Consider the following 12,777-nt stretch of genomic DNA (forward strand, 5'->3'; position numbering starts at 1 on the left):
ATATCCATAGAATATATTCTATAACTAAATCCTCCACTATTTTAGTCTTTTATAACAATTATGTTTAGAATGTTCTACTCAGATCCTATATATTTAAAAATGATATAACCTATGAATACAATTTTCCTCTATTCTCCTTTTATTTATTAAATTTATTTAATAATTTTGTAAATGCTAATTTTAAATACAAGTCACTACGTGGCACTTATTTTCTTATATGATTTATTAGACATTTTTTCTCATCTAATTTTACTCATATTTGGTAAATATTTTTTATTGTATTTATTGTGAGATTCTTGAGTGCAATTTAGTTGGTGAATAGTTATATGTTTGGTGCATTAACCTTCCATCTATATAAGTATTTAAGGAAATTAAAGTACAATTTAAATTAATGTTCACAATTTGAAAAATACTTTCCATTTCATAACTTCAAAAGAATAAGTCATTTGAATAGACTAAAGAGGGCAAGCCTCAATTTATAAAATATTATCACACACAATATACTATTCTTACATTTAATTTTTCCACTATATTACTACTATACAATCAAATAATTAAAATTATTATATATTATACAATATAATTAATATAAAATATTGCTCTTTGTAAATTTTAAAAAATCATATAAATTCAACCATTCAAATAATCTAAATAGTTTCAATGGGCCCTTGGTCTACTAGTGAAGTTGAATGGCTCACAAAGAGCCCACCAGGGATCAAGTTGTGTTGAGTGCAAGGCTCAAAGACATCACAAGGGATGAGGCCCAGATCCTATCCTAGGTGAATTTGGCAGCGTGGATGCTCCTTAGTCCTTGACTCTTAGCCGAAGAGGTTTCAAGCGCACATGGGCCCATATCAGTTACCTAAAACTTGTTTGTGAATAGTTACAATTAAATTTTTCTATATTGTTAAGATTTTACTATTTCAACTACAGGTACACTAACCTCAAATTAAATAAATAGGAGCTAACAAACCAAAAAGTAATAACTACTAGTAGTACTTCAATAGTATTATTTTATTAATTAATAATCATTATTACATGCATTATACAATATCCTTTTTAAATATAATTATTTTTTAATATATTACAATTTAAAATATAATTTTATAATAATTTAATTATATAATAAATTGTTTTCAAAATATTATCTCATTAATCAAAATATAAGAAATAATTCATATTTTAATATAATATAATTTGTAACTAATAATGAATGGAACCACAAACCCCTATTATAGACTACAATGATCATTCAAAGGGAAGCTTTACTATGAGTGTTGTCTTAATAGTAATATATATTGTAAATTAATAATCATTATATAATATGTTAATATAATGTTAATTTGATAAAATATAAAATATACCAAATTAATATTTTATAAGTAATTATTAAAATTTTTGTTCAAAAATTTGAGTTTTTATATTTTATGGTGGATTTTCTTATTGATGTCATTTTTTTAGAAATTTATAAAAAAGCACTTTATGCTTGTCATAGAAACTTTCTAATATTTTATCTTATACATTTTAGTGGATTTGCATGAGTGGCTTTTGTGAAATCAAAAAAAATTGTTAGAAAATTTTCACTTTTTGTTTATTATCTTTTGAATTGTTAAATAAGAGCAAGAATAGTTTTCAATTGGATTAAAATCTTTCTATTCTATTTTGATTTGAATAGATTATTTTACTTGACTTTTCTGAATTTTCTGAATTTTTGTGGCATGAGATTGAGGTTTTTTCTTTTCTGCCCAAAGTATTATGGAGATTTTTTTTTTAGTTACTTCACGCAAAAATCTAATGATTTCTTAGAAAGAGGCTTGCAGTTGTATTTGACAAAATAATTTCTCTTTCTTTTTCACATTCTCACTAAAAATAAGAACTCATTTTTTTGAACGGACAATTTTACATGATGGCACAAAGTACAAACTATTGAGCAAGGCTTTGTGGCACAGGACATGAAAAAAATGCAAAAAACTATAGGCTTTATTAGGAAGCCATTTTACAAAAGGCCTAGAGCTGCTAATGTTATTGTTTCTGTATAAAATTTATGATGAAGCAAAAAAAAATTCATTTACTTATAGGCTTATAAACATTCCATGTGGTTTGTGGCAGTTGCATGGTTATTTGCTCCATTCTTATTTAGCCAATATAGGTTTGAATGACAAAAGATTGTTGATGATTAGGAAGGTTGGAGAAAATAAATAAACAATTGGGGTGTGCCTACAAATAAAAGTTTGGAATCTTGGTGGGATGTTGAACAAGAGCATCTTGTAGTGGATTTCTTAGTTGAATATTGGAGTTTTTTTTTGTTGAGATTTTTTTGTACCAATATGGTTTATTGTACAATTTAAAAATAGAAAGAAAAAATCAAAACATAAATGTAAGCACTTAGCTGCTCTATCCATTTTTTACCTTTTCTTTTATTAAAAGCTTTTAACTTTTGATAAGATTTTCCTTGCTAATTTCCTTTCATTTTTTTCATCTAAATTTGTGAAGTTTTTATTTTATGATAATATAAATGTGATGATATTAAATAATAAGAAAATGTTAGTGTAAATAATTAATTATTATTGCACTTTACTTAAGTTTACTTAGAATAATGCATTTTTATATTAGTTGTCATGTAGACACTTAGGAATATGCATAGACATATGAGTTGTCTTATTGACAACACAGGAGTTAGGAACTGAGCACATGGTGTCTACAACATCTCTTTACGAGATACACCTATGTAAACTTATCCTCTCGCCATCGTACAAACTGTTATGCTCAATGGATGATAATCCACTCTTGGTGGACATGTGCTTAGTTCTGATGTTTACCTCTTTGTTGACTCCTAGTCATTCTAGTTGTCTTTATATACAAGACACTTCTAGTGTGTATTCATCTCATATATAATTATCTAATATCCATTCTTATTTGATCATCATTTATCTCTCTTGTGCTATCTATTGAGCTTCTTGATCTTGGCATTGAATTATTGCCTTAAGAAAATTCTTACATGGTATCAGAGCTATACCAAATTATTACATGGTATGAAAGTCATAGGAGTTCCATTGAATAGCCATTCAAGAGATTTTTTTTTACAAGTCAATATTGGAGCTTGCTGGTGCAACTCAAATATTGGTATCGCATTCAGAAGGTCAAAAAACCCCCAAATTGACTTTTGCTTCATCAAAATCGAACATTTGAGGTAAAATTTAGTCATTTGATTTTTGAATGTGTGATGACGGTGATTTAGGAGAAATAATTACAAAGATGATTTTCAAACAATGATATCTCCCTCATACGGACTCCTTTTTCGAGCAATTTTTCTTTTGGGGTAGAATTTCATGATCTACACATTGGTGCAAGTTGTTTGTGATATTTGTTCCTGACTTTTTTAGAGAATTGCCAATCCCAATTTTTTATAACTTCAGAGGCTTCATTCAAGCTCATATGGACACATGTTTAGGTCATTTCTTTTTTGAAAGTGCATGATTTTTTGTCTACTTTCCAGATGTGGTTTTAGTTTGGAGTAATTTTGAGTAGACATAGTACTTTTAGGACTTGGTCAATTTTTGGCCGATTTTGGCACTTGTAACTAATTAGACCCTTAAGAGGTCTTGTGTCTTATTTTGTTGAGTCATATATAGCTTCATATTTTCAGTTGTAAATATCAAAAAATAAGAGTTCAACTTTGACCCAACATTGGAAAGTGGCTATTGTACTCACACTAAATATAAAGTGCCAAAAGCATCACTTTGTTCAAGGTTGTTTGATTGAGTGAAAGAGGGGGTGTGTCTTGTGTTCTTGTGTCTCTGTTTCTCTCTTGTGCTCTTTTAATTTTTTGCATCACAGGTTCACCTAAAACTCCTCTTTTAGCTTCACATAATTATACTACATGGAAAGATATTGTATGGAGTAGACTAATGGAAAAAGGTTTAAATCTATATGTTGATGGTACAATTGTAAAACCCATTGATGTTGATGTACAGGTTGATTGGAAAATTAAAGACAACCAAGCTTTAGGAATTATTAGGACTTGTGTTCATAGAGATCTCTTCTTCCACATTCCCAACTTTAAGGATGCCAAAGGTGCTTGGGACAAATTTGAAGGGTTGTATGGTAAGGTGGATGAGGAAAAGGGATTCCAAATTGAGGATGATCTACTTCTCTTGGATCCTAAGAATTTTGACACAATTCAAGACTATGTCAACAAAGCTAATGAGTTGAGAGCACTACTTAATGATTGTGGTAATCTCATGAAGGATGATAGATTGATACACCACATATTGAAGAGGTTTCCTTTAGAGTATGCATCTTTTGTTTCAAGTTACAACATTCACAAGTTGATCATGAAAAGTGCCTTCACTAAGCCTTCATTTGATGCATTTTTAGAAATGTTGATGTTGGAACAATCTAAGTTGATAGATATGGGAATTCTCAAGTCATCAAAGTCCAAGGCATTGGTGGCCAGTAATGATAACCAAACAAATCAAGGTGGAAAATCTTTTACCAACAAAAAGAAAAAAGTAGTGGAAGCCAAAATCACAATCAGAGACACAATAATTTTCCTCCTCACAACAAGGCAATTCTTCTTCCAGCAAGAAGGGAAACAACAAGAAGAAGGATAAACTATTTTGTGCATATTGCAAGAAACCAAATCATGATGAGAATCATTGTAAGACTAAGAGAATAGATGAGTTGGAAAACTTACTTAGGAAGAACAAAATCAATGTGCCAAATGCTTCCAAGGATTCAAATCCATCCACTTCAAAGGGAAAAGGGAAAGCACTTATGGCAAGTTCAAGTTCTTCAAGGGAATGGATTCTTGACTCAGGTGCCTCATATCATATGGGTTCTTCAAAAGGACACTTTCCTTCATTGGAACAATCTAAGGTACCTTACATCTTTGTAGGGAATGATACACAAGTGAAAGTTGAAGGGAAAGGAAAAGTTGAGATGGAAAATGGAGAGTTCAAAGATGTTCTCCATGTTCCTAACCTTTGCACTAATATCCCTTTAGTTTACCAAATCACTCACTATGGAGATGGAAATAAAGTTGAGTTCCTTCCTAATTAAGTAATGGTGCAAAATCTTAAGGATGATTCATTGATTGCAGTGGGTAAATCTAATCATGACACAAGGCTTTATTCTTTCTCCCACTTTGTGTCTAAGTCTCCTTCACATGCATTGTTGACACATTCACCATCACAAATTAAATTATGGCATGAGTAGTATAGACATCTTGCCTTCCACTATCTTCATAAAATTAGCTCAAAAAATATGGTCAAAGGTCTACCTACAATCAAATTTTCTAAGGGTGAATGTTCAACTTGTTCAATGGATGTACATCTAGAACAGAAGTTTAACAAAAGGAAGTCTTGGAGAGCATCAATAGTTCTTGAGTTGGTTCACATGGTTCTAGCAGACCCTTTCTCAGTGACATTAGTTAGCAAGGGTCACTATGTCCTCACTTTCATTTATGATTTTTCATGCTACACATGGGTCTACTTTCTTGATCACAAGAATGAAGTGTTTGATAAGTTTATAGCCTTCAAGAGTCATGTTGAGAAGAAATCAAGTAAATCCATCAAGGTTCTTCATATGGACAATGAAAGTAGATATGTGAACTCTAGACTTAGAGACTTTTGTGAACTTGAGGGTATTAATCTTCAAAACCTTGTGGCATTTAGTCCACAAAAGACAAGTGTTGCAGCAATGAGGATTAGAACTCTTAAGTCAATGACAAGTTGCATGATTCAAGCTAAGTCTCTTGATCCATCACTTGAGGTAGAAGCTATAAGCAGTGCCAATCACATAATAAATAGGTCTTCTCATAATGTCTTAGATGGAATGACTCCTTTTGAGGCATGGTGTGGAAGAAAAACAATTGTGAAACACTTCAACATTTTTGGTTGTCCAGCATGGGCATAAATATCTTCAAGGGAAAGAAAGACACCACCACCAAGGCCTTGTACTTTCATTGGATATGAAGAAAGATCTTCAAGGGAATGCAAGGCACCACCAGGGCCTTGTACTTTCATTGGATATGAAGAAACTATTAAGGCATATAGACTTATGGATCCTAAGACTCATGAGATATTCATGGAGAGGAATGTTCACTTTGAGAAAAGTTCACCTAGCTTATCCTCTAATCCTCTCCATACTTCATGCATTATGGAAATTGATAGTGACAATAGTGATAGTGATTCAATAGATCCATATGTGGGGGAATCCTTTTGACAGATGCAGAATGAGGTCACAACAGCACCAAATTCCACATGCATACATTGCGAAAGTGATAGTTCCATGTAATTTAGTACAATTGGGTACACGTTGTCTTCCAGTTCCAACATTAGGGATAACTACATGATAGATATTTCATGTTTGTTTGTGAAGTCTTACATAGAAGATATGGGAGACATTATTGATGATATACATCTCTTTGATAAAGAAGATCCTTCTTCAGTTGTTGTGAGGGAACACTCTAACCCTCTTGTCCATTCTCTACATGATTAGTCTTATACGGTTGATATGATTGTGGATCCTTATGTACAAAATTTGGAGGAGATCTCTTTATCATTCGAGGAGATAGTTTGTTCTTTGGGATATGTTCTACATCCATCCTTGCTAGATCTGAAATTGGTTCTTTTCAATAGTGTTGCAAGGGGTGACTGTCAATATTGACATAGGGACAGTTGAGCAGTTTTTAGTGACACCATTCATCTTGAGGATTCTTTGTACACATTGGGGAAGCATCTCATATGTACCTATGACATTGTTTCTTCCTAAGGGGAGGAACATTATTCAGCAATCATGGATCAACTTCTACATTCATCTTGGAATATTTGTCACTAATGAGCATTCTATATTGAGGGGGGACTACCTTGTCTCCTTTCTTCTTCTACTTCTTTTCTCTTGTGGGGGGGACCTTTTCCTCTTATGGGTATTTTTTCCTTCTCATACTTCTCTATTGTATATACATGATGTATGTTGTAATGAGGGGGTCTTAATTACTCCATCCATCCATGCATCTTGTCTTTTCATCTCTCTTTTTGGGGTAGAGTTTTTCCCATGAGGTTTTCTCTCTTTCTCCGCTTTATGAGAGATTGCATTGTATATTGTACATGGGTACCTAACATGGCCTAGTAGCCGGGACCCATATAGCATTATCTCTAATTTTTGTGAGCTTAAGTGCATTCCCCTAAGTTTCACTTAAGGGGGGGTGTTAGTGTATATAGTTAATTATTATTATACTTTAATTAAGTTTACTTAGGATAATGCATTTTTATATTAGTTGTCATGTAGACACTTAGGAATATGCATAGACATATGACTTATCTTGTTGACAACTCAGGAGTTAGCAACTTATTTGAGAACATGGTGTGTGCAACATCTCTTTATGAGATACACCTATATAAAATTATCCTCTCATCATCACGCAAATTCCTATGCTCAATGGAGGATAATCCACTCTTGGTGGACATGTGCTTAGTTGTGATGTTTATCTCTTTGTTGACTTTCTAGTCATTCTAGTTATCTTTATATACAAGGCACTTCTAGTGTGTATTCATCTCATATCCAATTATCTGATATCCCTTCTTATTTGATCATCATTTATCTCTCTTGTGCTATCTCTTGAGCTTTTGGATCTTGGCATTGAATTATTGCCTTAGAAAAATTCTTACATGGTATCAAAGCTATACCAAATTCTTATAGAAACATCTATATTATATTTCTTACTTTTAATTGAGTTTGGTTAGATAAGTTTTTTCGTTGTGTAATAATGAGTTTCCAAACACTATAAATGTAAATAGTATTTATATGTGAAATTATACATGTATATTATTTGGGTAACTTTTTATTCTATTTGGTTGAATGATTTTTGCAATTTATTTGATTGTGTAATAATGAACGTTTAAAATGAAGTTATACAACTATATCAGTATTTTTTATTAGATTTTGTTGGATGAGATATTTTGATGAATTTTGTAATATAATTGTTTGTCTAATTTTAATAAAATTTAAGTTGTAAAATTATACATGTAAAGTGAAATTATATACTGTAAGGTTTCATCCAAATTAAATTGGCACTTTCCTATGGACTTATTGTTGCATGCACAAAAGCATGCAACTACTACTTTATTATAATAATAGAATATAATTATATAATAATTATTTTAGAACAAAAGACAAAAGCGTCGTATTATAATTTGGTGCGACTTGATACATGTGTGCATGGATGTCATGTGAATGTGGGGTTCTTCCAATTTGAAACTGTTCAAGGTTAGGAAATGCCTTGTTATATGCTAGTGTGTTTCATGCAGGAGGTAGAATCATAGTTTATTTACCTCCTTCATTTGGGTAGGTAGTCCTTCTCCAGAAAGGTAATTTCTCAAGATATTTTACTTCCTCTATATAACTTAGAAAAAACTGGTTGGTTTATCCATATAGCAAGGAATGTAATCAATTAGGTTTAGTAGACTTCAATTTTAGATCTTCTACGTCTTGAAAAACTCCAATGAGTGAAATTCATTCAGGCTTACCCCAATTTTGAAATGCTTAAGATTATATGAATGATTATACATTTAGCAATTACATTTAATTTTGAGGATAACAACCACTTGTTTAATTATCCTTAATGTTCCTTTTGATTTAACTAGGACCAAATTTATGCCAGTTGAGTGGATAGATATTGTTAAAGCATTAGTTTTTTCTATGCCTTTTTTTGCATTTTTTAAAAGATAATAAAAAAATATTTATTCTAGTTAAAAGAAATAGTTTCATCCTGTATCTTATGCTGGTGTGAAGTGCTTGTAATTTTAGTTTTTCAGTCTAAATTGCTATAGATGAATTTCAAGTAAATTTTAGTCATAGATCCCTGGAATATTTGTCACATTTCAAGTAAATCTTTTCCAGCAAAAATTTTCAACCTTAAATTAATAAAAAGCACAAATATAGAACACATTCAGAACCATTTTACCACCTGTCTTTCCATCCAATTAGAGTTCTAAGAGAACTTTAATCTTTGCTTATTTATTCCAGCTCTATCCACCATTAAGTTTTTTTTTGTCCTTGAATACTACCTGCATAATTATCTATTATTCTATTTCTAGTCTGTTTATATTGTTTAATTTGGTAAGAGAAATCTAGTTTTACAATGTGCAACCAATCAATAGAACGACTCTCTGTTTGACGGCCATATCCCTATCATTCTTTTACAATGACGAGAGAAGAAAATTAAATTAGGTAGATGGATGAAGATCTCTTTAGTAAACCATAAAATATCCGACAAAGCATAAACATGACTAAATAAGCCACTATTTATTCATTCAAATTTAATTGAAAAAATATTTTTTTATAAAATAACAATTTCCTTTAAAAATCTTATATTTTATGACATAGAATTTGTAAAATTTCTTACACATCCATGTGGGATTGTAAAATATAATAAACACACCCTTTAAAGTCTATTATTCTATTTCTAGTCTTTTTATATTGTTTAATTTGGTAGGAGAAATCTAGTTTTACAATGTGCAACCAATCAATAGAACGATTCTCTGTTTGACAGCCATATCCCTATCATTCTTTTACAATGACGAGAGAAGAAAATTAAATTAGGTAGATGGATGAAGATCTCTTTAGTAAACCATAAAATATCTGACAAAGCATAAACATGCATAAACATGACTAAATAAAGACAACAATGAACATGTCACAATCACAGTTATGTGTCATCGTAATCATCCACATATCTTCAAAATATGAATGGAGCTATACATTCCTGAGATCAATTACATTGTTATTTCTTTGATATAAATAGAGTCTTCGATATAACTTTTTAAGAATTTTTAATTTTTAATTATAAATAAAAAATTTCATTTTCTATTATAATATCTTAGTATTGTAATTTATGAAAATCTCCAACTCAAACAATTATTTGTGTATAAATTTCTTTAAAAATAAATTGTTCTTATTATATTATGACTTTGATATTTTCACCCTAATAATCTATAAGAGAAAATAGATCAATTGATTTTTTAAAATATATCTTTAAAAATAGATTTTTAATTTGTAGTCTTTGGTGAAGAGTAATGATAGCACTATAGCTAGAGCATTTGGAGGAACCAAACAAGCACCTAAAAGGAAACAATATATAATTTGTTTCTTCCTCAATCTTTCTTTGTCTATGGAGAATAGGAATATTTATTGGGAATAAGAAATGGCTATTCCAATAACTACTATTTTTTGGAATGAGTATAAGCTTTTTTTAGAGGCAAAAGGAGAATATGTATCCCTATTCCCTATTCTAATTGACTAACTAGGTGGAAAATACAAAACCTATACCAAATTTTCTATTCCTATTCTAGCAACCAAACGGACCCTAAATGTTCAAAATTGTACTTGTAAAATTTGACTCAGCTCTTGTCTCAAACCCTTGGCACTTGCACCCCTTGTGTTTATGCTTTATAGAATGATTGTAAAATATATTTATTGACACTACATTATTCTATAAAATTACTTCGTAACTATTAGAAATGTTTTAAAAGATAGTGCATTAGGAACTTTCACTAGAGAGTTCATCCTTAGGTATTAATAGCCCATAAAATAATTAAATAGAAAATAATCACATAGAGTTCAAAGAAAAAGTTATTCTTGTTTTCATATATGTGCAATTGCTCTTGATTTCACATATATTAATACGACCCTTTAGATTTATGACTACCATATAATAAATTATATTAGTTATGTTTTCTTTCAAGGTTATATTTTTGTTTGTAGCCCACATAAAAAATGTGGAATTGAGATTGATAGGAGTTTTAAAAATTAGAAACTTCAAGATTAATAAAAATGAAAAAAAACTATTGAATTCAAAATTCTAACGTACATATTAATAATTTTTCAACCTATATATTTGACAGTTGCTGGGCTTTATGAATGTCTACTGAGAAGTTCTGAAAAGATTAAAGAGAAATATAAAATGCATATAAGTCACTATTTATTCATTCAAATTTAATTGAAAAAATATTTTTTATAAAATAAAAATTTCCTTTAAAAATCTTATATTTTATGACATAGAATTTGTAAAATTTCTTACACATCCATGTGGGATTGTAAAATATAATAAACACGCCCTTTAAAGTAAATGAAAATTCAACAATATTCCTTAAAAACACTAAAACAAGCACTCCATGCACGAAATGAGGACGAGCACGTAGCTCTCGTCGTGCATTATTTATGGCATGATTAAGACACAACTAGGACAAAAACAATCGGTCGACCTCGCTCACTACAGGCATGGAATTCGTGCATTGTTCGATGACTTTCAACCTAGGATCATAAAAAGCTAACGGAATAAATTCAGTATTATGAACCGAAGCATGGGTTTGTTACAGCGATTTATCATATATTAACATTCAAAGTTAGAAAAGAGTCAGAGTTCCAGGGTAACAGCACACATAACGGTACCCTTGATCTCAGATGGCCTCTCAATGTGTCTCCATTGGATTGCTCCGCCTCTCTCATTCGGAGGTTCCAGTATGTCAAAACCTCTCCTTTGTTCATTTTCATCCCTGCGGATCACCAAGATTTTATGGCCAATAACTAGAGAGAATCTAATATCTCGGTTCAAATAATTCAGCCCTACAATACACGAGCTTTTTGGGCCATAATCAGAATTCAGGCTATAATCATCTTCAATCGATCCTCTATCAGAGAGTTCTCTGTAGCCCTCAAATGCCCACACAAAATTATAGCATCTGTTTAAACGTCTATTCCCCAATATCGTTTCCCAGGTGTTGGTGGAGGGATCAAAAACGTCAAACAATGGCCCATAAGGATTGCCCCTTACATAGAACTTTCCGTCAGCAAAAAGGCCTCTGTAGTAGAGCATGTGGGAGATGACGTTCATGTCAGGGAGAGCATCCCACTTGTCCTCCTCCACATTGTAAACTGATGCGCTAGGGACGGGGATTCCACGCCTGTCACTGCTAGACCCTCCAGCGACGTAAATGAGTCCCCTCTGCTCATCCGCTGCGCACGCAAATTCAATCGCGGGCGTTGGCATGCGGCTGCCCTTCCGCCATTGAAAAGAAGAGAAGTCATACAACCACGTACAACTTCTCTTGTACCCTGATACCAAATCCGTGATCAAAACCAGTTTTTGTTTCACGAAATGAAGATGGCAGCGAATGATGCGCCTCGTATCTATTGGAATGGGTGGTAGACTTTTGCAGGAGTTCTTCTCTGGGTTGTATACCACGACTCTCTTGCGAGTGCTCTTTATTTCATGGATCATACAAATCCGCTGCTCCGAAATCTTCAACTTTCTTCTTTCCTCATAAAAGTTGGGGCTTTTCAATGCAGCATTCCAGCTTTTGGAAACACCTCTCAGGTTTCCATGCGAGCTCAACTCCACCCTCACCAAACACTGCCACGCAACATCATCTGGAAGACGAGGAAAAAGAGTTCCCATGCCGAATCACAGCAGCGCACGGTATTACTTTACTCAAAATAATTTGCAATCTCTCAGGATTTAATAGATAGAATGCTCTAAATCTGTTATCAACTTGGTCGGTGTCTCTATTTATACTCGAGTAATTCTATTTCTATTTCTATTTATACACTACTTCTCTTTCCATATATACTCTACAATTTGTTTTCTTTTTTGGTCAAGCGATTAGGTTTTTTTTTCTCTCGATTTACAAACAATAATTTTAATTGTTCTAAATTTTAAAAACTAATAATAGCATGAGACATGTGAAAAGAGACGCATGCAAAAGTTACTTTAATATG

General features: G+C 31.8%; 1 protein-coding gene across 1 annotated transcript; it reads right to left on the reverse strand.

Moving 5' to 3' along the window:
- Positions 1-11,416: 11,416 nt before the first annotated feature.
- Positions 11,417-12,457, reverse strand: LOC149564335 (F-box/kelch-repeat protein At1g80440-like). The gene has a single exon (XM_089828330.1). The coding sequence runs from the start codon at positions 12,455-12,457 to the stop codon at positions 11,417-11,419; it is 1,041 nt and encodes a 346-aa protein (XP_089684456.1).
- Between the last annotated feature and the right edge of the window lie 320 nt (positions 12,458-12,777).

The sequence above is a fragment of the Cupressus sempervirens genome, chromosome 4 (genome assembly GCF_028749045.1).
Source record: "Cupressus sempervirens isolate cs-2001-9-10 chromosome 4, ASM2874904v1, whole genome shotgun sequence".
Taxonomy (NCBI): Eukaryota; Viridiplantae; Streptophyta; class Pinopsida; order Cupressales; family Cupressaceae; genus Cupressus; species Cupressus sempervirens.